This window comes from Vipera ursinii (genome assembly GCF_947247035.1).
Source record: "Vipera ursinii genome assembly, chromosome: 7".
Taxonomy (NCBI): domain Eukaryota; kingdom Metazoa; phylum Chordata; class Lepidosauria; order Squamata; family Viperidae; genus Vipera; species Vipera ursinii.
In genome coordinates, this window is record NC_139521.1 from 52,839,062 (window position 1) to 52,852,664 (window position 13,603).

The 13,603-nt window shown below is 37.3% G+C and overlaps 1 protein-coding gene across 1 annotated transcript in view; it reads left to right on the top strand.

Moving 5' to 3' along the window:
- MND1 (meiotic nuclear divisions 1) overlaps nt 1-13,603 on the top strand; it is a 61,718-nt gene that overhangs the window by 5,741 nt on the left and 42,374 nt on the right. Inside the window, exons 2-3 of the mRNA XM_083367980.1 lie at nt 11,046-11,111; nt 12,303-12,360. Coding sequence (XP_083224106.1) covers nt 11,046-11,111; nt 12,303-12,360 — 124 coding nt within the window. The remainder of the gene's footprint in view (nt 1-11,045; nt 11,112-12,302; nt 12,361-13,603) is intronic.

Below are 13,603 nucleotides of genomic sequence, written 5' to 3' on the forward strand. Positions count from 1 at the left end.
CTTTGCAAGAATGGGGACACTCGACTGATTTATGTTTTTTTTTTCCGGCGTATAAGACGACCCGGCGTATAAGACGACCCCCCAACTTTTGAGAAGATTTTCATGGGTTAAAAAGTCATCTTATACGCCAGAAAATACGGTAAATACGGATGAAATTACTTAATTTTTTTGCTGAATTAATTAAAGTTATTTTATAGCTTTGAGGCTTTAAGCTTTGTTCCCAAAGTAGATATTCGCTGTTTTCTCAAAAAATGGGGGGAAAAGATTTTCAGGAAAGTCCCACAGGAAGATGGTTAGGGAATAAGAAAGTTAAAAGCTCACTCAGATCCTCCAGATTGCTTCTTAGTGCTAGGTAGTGCTTTGGCTTTCGGCAGGGAGTGGCTTAATGATCGGCCATCTTTATGGCCGGTCTCTTCTTCGGGCCAAAGGAGATGATTCTGGATTCCAGCGAAGGGCTGCCGCCCTTCCGCGATTGCAGGAAAGTCCTCCTCTTGGTAATCGTCCCTCCAGGGCAATTTTTGACCCTTTTCAGGGTCCTCCAAAAAATAAAGAAATGGACGGCAGGAAGCAGGGTGTTCCTGCACGACCGGAAGCACCGCACACGCAAACTGGAAGTCCCCCATAGACTTTTCTTGTCAAAAGATTGCAAAAGGGGATCACATGATCCCAGACCACTACAGCCAGAATGTCCTTAGGGGCAATATGAATCAATTGCCAACTGTCTGAATTTTGATCATGTAACCATGGGGATGCTGCAAAGGTTGTAAGAGTGAAAAATGGTCATAAGTCACTTCTTTCAGTGATGTAATTTTGAACAGTCAGTAAATGAATAGTTATAAGTCGACTACCTGTGCACACAATCCATACTTGTTCTGAACACTTTCATTACTATATCTAATAATCTCAACATGTAGGGGTAGTAATAATTTAGTAGTAGTAGTAGTAGTAGTAGTTAAGTTGTGCAATATTGAAAAATGTGGAGAGACCTGGCCCACAGAATCACCAAGAGTTGGACATGACTGAATGCATAACATCAATCCCAAAGTGTAGGGATATTGCTGTGTGGGATATGCAAATTGCTTAGAATAAATCTCTGCTTTTTAAACTCATTTTTGCTGGATTTGTGCCTCTGCTTCTGGGTTTTGCAGGGTTAGCCATCAATATTTGAGAAATCCATAATGGTAGTGGTCATTCCTTTCCTTCATTATTTGTCCAGGAATTGTCTTTACAGTATAATGAATAACAGCTGTTTAAAGATCTCTCTTTTGTGAAAGTGAGTGGGATATTAATCCTGGAAATTGAAAAAAAATCCCTTTTTAAAAAATTCCTAAGTTTTAATTTAATTTAATTTTATTAGATTTACCGGTATATACCGCCCTTTCCCGAAGAACTCAGGGCGGTTTACAGGGCATTTTAAAATCACACCAATACAAAATACAAAAGTTAAAAGACAATTAAAAAGATTAAATTATCCCTGAAAATAAAACCCCAGTTAAAATTCTCAGCCTGGGCCAGAGAGCTCAAGTTATACTAATCTTGTGCAGAGTACATTTTAATTGTGTTTATATATTATTCCTTTTACAATTCTGTTTACTGCACAGTAATGCATGTAACCAAGGAAGAGAAATACATAGAGAAAAGATATTTTTATACACCCCACCATAAAAACTCAACTTATACCTCATAGTGCATATAACTGGAGGAAATAACTTGGACCGCAGCCAGTTAAGTGAAGGTGGTGAAACACATTATTTTAAGCAAGTCATTTACATCTACTTGTCTTAAAACCTGTTGTTGAAAGTTTAATCAATGTTTTGCTATTCGGTTTTTGAAACTTAACACCAGTGTGCTGTCCACACTGTTTAATTGATTATAATAGGTTAAAGAGTATGTAAATAAAAGCATTGCCAAGGAAAGATAATAGTAACTTCAGTAATTAATATTGTATCTACTCACAACTTTGGTATGTGTAACTTTATTGCTAAAAAGGCTGATAACTAGAAAGAAATGGGTTGTTTTATCATAACAATAGCGCTTAGACTTATATACTGCTTCACAGGGCTTTACAGCCCTCCCTAAGTCAGCATGTTGCCCCCAAGAATCTGGGTCCTCATTTTACCCACCCCAGAAGGATGGAAGCCTGAGTCAACCTTGAGCCAGTGAGAATTGAACTGCTGGCAGCCTGCAATATTGCTTTCTAACTACTGTGCCAAAACGGCTCTTAGCTGTCATTGCATAACAGTACTATAATATGCATATTGGGCACTATTTCTTTCATAGTGGCTTTGGACTGTTTTTAGTACAGTTTCTCTGCACTAAATTCTCAGACAGATAAGCTGTATAAACAAGCAGGTATAAAAACAGACTAGTACTATAATACATAGCCAGTATATGGATTTGTGCAATAGTTTGCTAGAAGTTGGCAACTTGACACTCTTGGTTGGTCCTAAAAAGGTATTGCCATACTATATTTGCTAAATTTTTATTTTCACATGGACTGGAACAGGTATCATGGGGGTTTTAAGTCCAAAAACATTACATGGTAAAATATTCATAAATACACAAGCAAAAAGGAGGCTGCTCTAAATAGTGGAAAAGTTAAGATTTTTTTTTTTTATTGAAAAGTTTTAAAAATACAGTTTTCCTTTAAAAAACCCCCTTCCCCCTCCCTCCTCCCCTCCCTACCTCCCCCCTTCCCCCCCCTCCCCCCCTCCCTCCTCCCCCCCACCTCCCCCTAACCCCCCTCCCCCCCCGGACTTCCCAGAGCTAAATACAAGGTATATATATATAAAAAGGCAATCATAAACAACCATATACTAACAACTATAAATTCTAAAATCCATCACTCTCTAACTTATATAGGATCAAACAAAACTTAGCATTATTAAATATATATAGAAGACAAAATAAAAAAAAGAAAAAAGAAAACGAAAGAAGACTTATTCAAATGCTAGATAAAACTTCTTGACCCTATACTTATTCTGGATAAACTCAATCCATTTTCTCCATTCCATAATATAATGTTCTTGCGAGTAATCTTTCAAATAGGCCGAAATCTTCGCCATCTCTGCCAAGTCGGAAACCTTTAAAATCCACTCTTGTATAGTCGGCAGTTCCTCTTTCTTCCAATATTGACCTATCAAAAGTCTTGCTGCCGTAACTAAATTCAACATCAACTTAGAGTCCACAACTGTAGCGTCAACAATTATTCCCAACAAAAAAAATTGCGGACAAAACTTTATCCTCCGTTTAAAAATCTTCTGCATATTCCACCAGACTTTTATCCAAAAAGCCTTGACCTTTTTACATGTCCACCATATGTGAAAATATGTTGCCTCTTCATCACCACACCTCCAACATTTAGGCTGATAATTCGGATACATACTTGCAAGCTTTTTAGGATCTAGATGCCATCTATAAAACATTTTGTAAAAGTTCTCTCTTAAACTTTGAGCTTGAGTGAATTTTACATTCCTCACCCAGATCTTTTCCCACGTGTCCATTGTAATAACTTCCTGAATGTTTTGGGCCCATTTTATCATACAATCCTTAACAAGCTCTGTTTCTGAATCAATCTCTATCAATGCAAGATATATCCGTTTAATATGTGCTGGTCCTTGATTTCTAATTTGCTTTATCAAATTTTCATCAGTCGTTGCAAATCCATTTTTTTGATCTTCTTTCCACCTGGCCTGTAACTGAATATATTGAAACCAAGTCTGAACAACCTTCTCTTCTCGCAAGAAACTATATGATTTCAAGCACCAAATATTTCTTTCCAAACTTAAAATTTCCTTGTAAGTAGTCTCATCATGTTTGAAACCAGCATGTATATTTTCTATTGCGTGTTTTGGGATTGCCCACAATGGTATCTTGCTGCTTAACTTATGTCTATACTTCTTCCAAACTCTCAGCAATGCCTGTCTTAAAATATGCATCCTAAACACAGTATCTACCTTCTTATCATACAGCAAATATGCATGCCAGCCAAACAACAGATCATGGCCCTCAAGATTTAATAACCTCGATTGTGTCAAATTAATCCAATCACTTATTCCTACTAGTGCAGCAGCTTCATAATATAATTTAAAATTAGGCATTTTAAGGCCACCTCTCTCACGAGTATCCTGCATAATCTTAAATTTAACTCGTGGCTTTTTCCCTGCCCACACAAATTTATTGATACCACGCTGCCATTCCTCCAAGTTAGAGTCTTTCTTAAGAATCGGTATCATTTGAAATAAGAATAAAAATTTGGGCAGGACATTCATTTTCACTGCTGCAATCCGTCCCAACAAAGACAATTGCAATTTTTCCCAACTCTCCAGTTCTTTTTGAATTTTCCCCCATAACTTTTCATAATTATTTTTATATAGCTTTGTATTAGAGGGCGAGAAAATCACCCCCAAATATTTAACCCTTTTAACAATCTCAAATCCAGTTAATCCTTCTAGGAGAGCCTTCTGCGAAACTGTCATATTTCTAGCCAAAATTTTAGTTTTCTGTATATTTACTTTAAATCCAGAAACCTTCCCATATTGTGTTATTATCTCCATCAGGTCCACAACAGAGTTCTCTGGCTGGGTCACTGTAACAACCAGATCATCTGCAAATGCTCTCAATCTGTAATCCTGATCTCCAACTTGTATCCCCTTAATTTTTTCCGAATTCCGAATCTTAACCAATAGTATCTCTAATGTTAATATAAATAACAAGGGCGATAGCGGACAGCCTTGCCTTGTGCCCTTCTCAATATTACATACTGTTGTCAAACTATTGTTAACTATAATTCGGGCAGTTTGTTTTTGGTATAATGCCCTAATCGGTTGTAAAAAATTTTCCCCAAAATCCATTTTGTCTAAAACTTTCAACAAAAATTGCCAGTTCAATTGATCAAAAGCCTTTTCAGCATCTAAAAAGATTAGCGCAGCAGAGATCTGGTTGTGCCTTTCCAAAAACTCTAACACATCAACTATATGTCTCACATTGGTTTTCATTTGTCTTCCACTAATAAACCCCGTTTGGTCCCCATGAATCACCTGTTGCAGAACCCTCATCAGTCTATTAGCCAAAACCTTAGCAAATATCTTATAATCTGTATTTAAAAGCGATATCGGTCTGTAATTTTTAACTAAAGTAGCATCCTGGTCTTCCTTCGGAATCAAAGAGATAAAAGCTGTTCTCCAAGACGGGGGCACCTTTCCCCCCCTCTGGATTGTCTGGAACAGTTCCTTTAACGGTTTTATCATCTCTAATTGTAAGTTTTTATAATAGGCCGCAGTCAAGCCATCAGTGCCTGGTGCTTTATCCACCTTCAGTTCCTTAATAGCTGTAAAAATTTCTTCTTCTGTAATCAGTTGGTTAATCCCCTCTTTTTGTACTTGCGTAAGAACCGGGATGCTAGCCTTCTCCAAATACGTATCAATATCTTTTGCATTAATGTCCTCTTTAGTATATAATTTCGAATAAAAATCCACAAAGGCATCCTTAATAAGATTCTGTTGATACACAACCCTTCCTTTATGCTCAATCTTATCTATATTAGATGCCCTTTGTTTTTTCCTCAGTCTATAAGCCAACCATCTGCCTGGTTTATTAGCATTGCAAAAAGTATTATGCCTAGCAAACCGCAGATTGGTTGCCACTTGATCAGCCATTAATTTATCAAATTGTCCTCGTAACAGTCTAATAGCCTCCTTGATCTTCACCTCCTCTGGGTTCAAAATCAAAGCCTTTTCTTTTTCCTTTATTTCATTCTCCAGTTCTTTCCTTCTAGTTTCCACTGCACGTCTATGTCTATTATTCATATATATCAACACCCCTCTCATATAGGCCTTGCTAGCATCCCAAACCATATCCATAGAGGTACCCTTATTCATATTCATCTCAAAAAAATCCTTCATCCGCTGTTTGCATTCTTCCACATTTCTCTGATTTCTAAACAAATTCTCATTTACGCACCATGAGCGTCTATCTCCTCTTTCCTTATCAATCTCCAACCACACTGGACTGTGATCAGAGATAATTCTTGCGCAGATTTTCACCTTTTTAGTTCTCAAAAGAAGATCATTAGTCAACAAAATAAAATCAATCCTCGAAAAAGATTGGTGTCTATCAGAATAAAATGTATAATCCTTCTCCCGCAAATGTCTCTCACGCCAAATATCTCGCAATTCCAGGTCATCCTTCATTTCAAAAAAAGATTTAGGCAGTCTAGCGTGACTTGGAATGCGTTTAAAGGCTCCAGCCTTATCCAACTGTACATCCATAACTCCATTCCAGTCCCCCATAAAAATAAAGGATTTATAATCCAACTGGGTAAGCTTTGTATGAAGTAAACTAAAAAAGTCAGCTTGTTGTTGATTTGGAGCATATAATCCAACTAAAAGCGTCTTTTTACCTTCAAACAACAGCTCGATCATAACATATCTTCCATGCTTATCTGCTTCAATTAGGTCCGCTGTTAAGGCACTTTTAACATAAACAACCACTCCATTTTTCTTATTCTCTGCAGAAGCAACAAATTGCGTACCCAGCCTCGAGTTCAATAAATACTTTTGATCCAAAACTCTAATATGCGTTTCTTGCAGGCATATAACATCTATCTTAAATTGTTTTAAATATTGAAAAACTTTCTTCCTCTTCTGCGGTGAGTTTAGTCCATTAACATTCCAGGTTAAAAATTTAGTTGCCATGTATATCCTCGAGAAGCTCTTGGACCACAGCTTTGATAGGACTGGTTACTTTAGGCCGTGCTCCTCCCACAGCTTGGCTATGAATGCGATGTGAAGAATCTGAAGACTTTTGCTGATCTTGTTCTTTTATTTTCTTTGCTCGTTTTAAAGCAGCACGCGTCACTCTTTGCTCTCTAGGATCATCCAAAGAGATTGTAGCTTGATCTCCTCCAGCACCATTTTCCTCTGTTTCCTCCTCTTGTTGTTCTTCTTCTCCAGATCCCTTTCCAGCTTCCAGGAGCGTTAATGGGGTTGCTTTTAAGACATTATTGTAGAAATCACGTGCTTGTTTCACAGTAGTCAGCCTATACCTTTTACCTTCATACATCACCATCAGCCCCTCTGGAATCTCCCATCTGAACCTTATATCTCTTTGCTTGAGCTCTTGCACAAGAAATGTATAGTCCTTTCTTCCCCTTAAAATCCTTGGAGGAATTTCTTTTAAAACCAAGACTTCTTGTTCAGCAATCACAACCTTAGCATCATAGGCAGCTTGTATAACTTGATCTCTAATTTCTCTTTTTGCAAAATAAACCACCACATCTCTAGGCAACTTTCTCTGTCTGGCAATCCATGAGTTCACCCGAAACACTTTATCCATAGCTGCTCTTATTTCAGATGCTGGCTGGTTCAATACCCCTTCGAGAGCCTCAGAGATCAGCTGCTTTAAATCTTCTTTAACATTCTCTTTTAAGCCTCTAATTCTGACAGCAAACTGCATCTGGTAATATTGGGCATGGCTTAACTCCCTTTCCAACTTGCCTCTTTCAATTTCATTCTCCCGTGCTTTTACTTCTAGTATAGCATTCCTTTGAGCCAAATCATCCACTTTTTCATCTAAATCTTCCACACATTCCGCCACTTTATGCACTGAAGTCAAAATGTCTACCTTCATCACGCTGTACTTCTGTTCCATCCTCTCTTCCATTCTTTCCTCAAATTTCTCCAATTTCTCCTCCATCTGTGCAAATTTATCAGCAATTGATTGATTAATTGATTCCAAAAGTACCTGGGCATGTTTATCCAAGGCATCTCGCAAATCCTTCGATGTCAGCACTTCAGGAGGGTGCAATGCCTGTAGTGATGATTGTTGCACCGGCGAGGATCCTCCACTCCGAAGAGTTTTAGAGGGAGGTTTAGCCGCCATCTTTTAATCCTCAATTATGACGCACTTTCAATTAAAGTTTAAAAAGTCCAACAAGTTAGAGAGTACAATAAAATAGTCCTCTTCACCTTTTCCTCTTGTACCGCTCTGCCTGCTCCTTTAAATCATAGTCCTTTCATCAGGCAGGGCTGGTTCGCAGACGCCTGGCTCTGCTCCAGGAAGTTCGGAGCAGAGACGACGGCCAGCTGGGAGCAACCCAGGCTTCGGGGGAGTTCGATCCTTCAGCCGCCCAAGCTCAAAGCTCAGGCGGCCTCGGAGAACTCTACCCCTACCTGGGGCCTCACCCCCTCCTCTTCTCCCGAGGAGGGGGCTTCAATTTCGCCCGAACAGCTGATCGGCGCTGTTTCGGGCAAAAAAACAAACAGCTGAGCCGCGGGCAGCCAGGGGAGGCTGTCTTCAGCGCCGCGCCGCCAGCGGAAGCCGAAAAGTTAAGATTTTTTTAAAGACAAGGGAATTGCAGGGAACCTGTTCTGTACCAACCTACTACCAGCCCTGCAGATAAGGCAGGGACAACCCCTTTACAAGAAGGCAAGAGGCTGGAACTAAGCCTGCCAAATTTATGGACACAAAAGCAAACAGAGCAAAAACAAGACACGAACCATGAAACGGGAGCTATTCAAACGGTTGCCTTCAGCAAACCAGCCCTCCCACGCATTCCCCTTTTAAACAGTTCAGGGTGTGGCTTCTCTCTGCCTCCTTCCGAGGTGCCCCATTGCCTTCCTCTGTTTACTCCTGATTGACTGCCTCCTGTGCCGGGCGTCCTTGAACAGGGCCAGCTGTGGGTCATCTTCATCCACGCTGTCAGGCTCACACAGCTGGGTCTGCGTTGTAACCAGGTGGGAGGGGCCTGGCTGAGGGCTCTCATCAGCAAGCTCTCCAACACCCTCAGCAACCTCTCCAACACCCCCCCCTCCTCCTCTGAATCGTCCGACCCAACTGCCGAACCCACAGGCTCACCCTTAATCACAACAGAACCTAATTTGTTCACATTCATATTCAGTGCAGAAGCTATATCATGGTTACCCATGCCCAAACTAACATTTTTCAAAGAAAAAATACAAATACGAAAAATTATCGTGAGATAAATGGTTAGATCTAATAATTGAAGAAAATAATTAATCTCTAGTCCTATATAGTGTTCGATTATGAGAGTGGTGTGGTGACCTATAGGCGAAGACTCGCCTCCCACTTGAAAGGTTGTGTTGAAAGAAAAGTCTTTATCGTGGTTCAGTCCAAGCTTGAAATAAACATGGTGACTGCTTTAGAAAGAAGGTTGCAGTTTATTGAAGATGGCTCTGGGAAAAAGAGGAAAAAGGACTGAGCACATGTAGGGAGTTGGTTTTTATACCCTCTTGAGCCTTTTGTTTGGAGTTGTTTCCTGTTTCTGTTTGAGGCTATTTCATGTATTCTGACCGGAGTCTGTGTGTGCCCTTTGGCATCTGTGGGTTAATCCTATTATGTCCTGTCTTAGAGTTTGGATGGGGTATGTAGATTTTAGGTGTCTTTGTCTTTCTTAATCTTCTAGCTGGGGGCCTCCATCTGCATTCCTACAGAGCTGATTTCTGCTTGGGGGACGGAGACCTGGGGCTATTAAGAAAAACTGGGCATGCTTTTCTGCCTCTTTAAGATCCTTTGAGGAAATATATTTATCTACCCTTTTAATATTTCCTTCTCTGGAGGGCTGACTTCCCACAGTTGAGAGGTCAAGCAGTGACAGATGTTTTTCTATCAGGACACAAAGAGAAAATATCTGCTGTGAACTCAGCATAGGAAGGGCATCCGGCCAGTAAATGCTCAGCTCCATTCAGTTGCCTTGATTCCACCCCGAATTAAAGCATTTCACTATTACATGGTCATAAAAAGAAAATATATAATGTTCAAATGTGAGTTTAGAAATGACTTAACTGTCTGATTTGGTAGTTAGATGTGTGCTAAGAGAATCATAATTAACTACCAAATGGTACAATTTCACCAGTGGCGGGATTCAGCCGGTTCACACCACTTTGGCAGAACCAGTAGCTAATTTTTTGTTGCCCAGACCCAGAATGGACTTCCGGAAGCAGCATCCACACAGAGAACCGGTTGTTCACATATTTGAATCCCACAACTGAATTTCACTCTAAATGCTATTAGTAGTGGAAATCTTGGTTAAAAAATTGCCCACATGCTTAGTTATAGAGTTGTGTTTTAGGCACCTGTAAAGTCAGGCCTTTAATCTCAATAGAGAGAGTATTCTAAAATTTTGCAGCTGCAGGCAGACTTCCCAAATTATCTTATGAAGGAAATGGGAGTCTTATGGAAAACATCTTGCTTATTGAATAGTCATGTTTATGTATTTCCTTTTATGTCACCCAAACTGCAGGAATACAGTTATTAAAATATTATATAGAAAATGTAATTTGGGCATTAGAGGAAAATCTTCCATTCAGCTTTGAAAAAGCCCTGTAGTTTGTTTTAAAAATTTGTTCATTTTTGGAGTTCTTACGAGTTTATTTTATATATTTATTTTGAAATTTATAAATATATTTTGTGAATCAACTAAACGTTTCATTATACATTGTTTTGTGTTAAATTATTTTATATTTTTATTGTGAGATGCGTTATACAATTATGTGATAATATAAATGAAACATAAATATATGATTCTACAGTGTGAACACAATATTATTCCTTGTATTCTCAACATGATAAATGAAACAAACACATCAGAAACAAGTTTATATTTGAGAGTCTTAATAGTTTTGAAGTAGTTGTATATACTGATATTTTCTATTGAAGAAAATTTACAACACTGAATTATAGGTAATAAAACCTACACAGATAAACATACATAAAACTAATTTTTATGGCTGAAATCAGCTATATCATCCTTTTAATATAATTTTTATATGTAAAACTCTGCAAATGAATTGTGTGGGAAGTTCTCACAAAGTCTATCAAAGATGATGCCCATCAGATAAGTTGAGACTTTTCAGTCTCTCAATGTAGTCTGTCGTTTTGACTAATAATAATAATAATAATAATAATAATAATAATAATAATAATAAGTTGGAAGGGACCTTGGAGGTCATCTAGTTCAACCCCCTGCTCAGGGGGCTTTTGGTTTTGAATGCAATTATTCATGTAGCATGGCTTTTCCTATTTAGTCAAAGAAAAGAGGTCTAAGCATTGAAGAGAAGAGAACTCGGATGATGGAAATCTTTTTTGAAACAGTAAGTAATGTTTGTTGTTGCTTTCTATTACTTTGGATTTTTTTTTAAGAAACAGTCTGATTTGAAAATACTCAGTTGCCAAGAGGACTGGTCAAAGGTTCTTGCTATATACTAATAATGGCTGTAGTATAAGTAGTATATGCCTAAGGAATTTATCATGTAAACTCATGTGGGAAAATGATCATCAAAAACAGCATACAAATTTTACATGTTGTCTGTGGTATAATTAACTTTTCTTGAATTCCACTCTCAATCTGACAACTGACCTTTGTAAATTACCTTTTAATGAAAAACATTCCAAATATTCTAAAGATGTATATACTGTTTTATATATTTTATCTTAATTTGAGGAAAACTCTATTTTAGTAGAGGTAAAAAGACTTTGATGGCTCAGGAACCTATGATTATTAAAGACGTCCTAACGTTAGTCTACTTGCATCATGAATGGTGGAGCAAAGAAGCTGCATGCATGAATAAACATCTTTTTAATCTGGAATATTTTTATATTTTTATGTGTACAGCTTTGAATCATATATTTCAGTACTATAAACAAGCGTATCTTGTATTTTAATATATTTGATGTTTTCTTTGTATTTTATTTTGAATTGCATGTGAAGATTGTGAAGTCTATAAAACTTTGGCTGTGGAAGGCTGAACAAAGAATTTCATTTGATTTAGTGCTTTCTAAATTTAAATATGAGCCAAACTAAATGTTCTTACTTTCACAAATATTTGCTTATTATTGTCTACTTTGGGTGGTTTTTAAAGGTATTCCTTTGCAGTTCCGTTAATTTTATACCTGAAAAGGATAATTCTAGGACAGATGCAAAACACACATTAGCAGTTATTAATATAACTGTCTAAAAATGTTTATGAAGAAGAAATACAGTAACTAGTATTCAGTAAATAACAGGATGCAATTACTTTAGAAGCAGAGAAAAGTATGTGTCTTGGGAGGGGAAGCAAGTTTGAAGAAATGCAAGTAATTAGATGACTTTTTAATTCTTATCAGAAAATGTATTCTAATAGTCTGGTTAAATTATTTTTAATATAGTTTTGTTCCTTTTATTTCTGCAATGCATTTAGTGAGAGCATAAAAATCTCCCATTAAAAAGTTCAGTAATGTTTCTGCCCTTTGCTATAGTAGGAATATATTACAAAACAGTTTTCTTCTCATTTGTTTGGCAACAGAAAGATGTATTCCAGTTAAAGGATATTGAGAAAATTGCTTCGAAAGAGAAAGGAATAAGTGAGTACCTAGACTTGATTTTTTCTAAGCTTGAGTCATAATTGCATTTGAAGGGTTTTTGTTTTTTCCAAAGACATCATGTTCTTACTCTCACAGAAGTCTGGAAATAGGATCTAACTGGGTTTGGTTGTTTATTTTAATACTCATTCCTCCTATTTTCTCCACAAGAACAACCCTGAGAGATGGGTTAGGCTGAGAGAGAGTGACTGTCCCAAAGTCATTCAGCCATCTTTCATGTCTAAGGTGGGACTGGAACTTACAGTTTCTTGGTTTCTAGCCTGGTGCCTTAACAACAAGGCCAAATTGGCTCTATGTAAGAAATTATTATAATTAGTTGTACAGTCAGCCAGATATTTAAACTCAGTTGGGCATTTTTAACCACCTTATCACGTCATCCCCAAGGTCCTGGGATAGGCAGATGTTTTTATTTGATGGTGTTAAAGATATCATCTTCAGGGTGTAAGCTGTTCCAAGTAGACTGATTTCAACTGACTGATGATGATTTTGTCAGTGTTGATGGTGTTCAAATGGCACTCCAGGTGTTTTGGGCTTGCATCCAAGGAACCTATTACTATTCATACTGTTTTTTGACTATTTTGATCATTCTACAGTACTTCTATTTGCAGCTTTTTGTACTTTGTGATTTTCTCCAGTTCTTCCTTTTCTATTCTTCTGTCTCCAGGTACTACCGCATCCACTATCCAGACTAATTTTTATATATACAATAATATAAATTACAGCTGCTAGTTCTTTAACTGATACTAGCCTTCATTCACATCAAGTTTGTCCCAAGAAACTAGGATGTTATAATGCATTGGCATAATATACCTGTGGATCTGTAATTCATAGATAGAAATTTTGTCATTGTGCAGATTTTCTAAGTGCTGTCAAAGATTTTTTGGTATTACACAATTTGCCAATAACCATTCTATCGATTTATGCTATAATCTCTTTAAAATATTTTTATTTTTAGATCTTTAAAAATATTATTTCTAGAGGAAAATGGAAATTCTTTTTGGTCTCTTACATTTAATAGATTTGACTTTACCTTAATTCAGATAAATAGATTTAGGGTAAAATTGATATTTCTATGAGACATAATAGCTTACAAAATTACTATTGTTTGTAGAATTCATAATATATTGTATGTATGCATGTTTGTAAATGTTTAGAGTGTAACAAAACATAACCCCTAACCATGTTTCCTTGCTAATATGACACATGAATTCAGTTATGTAATCTG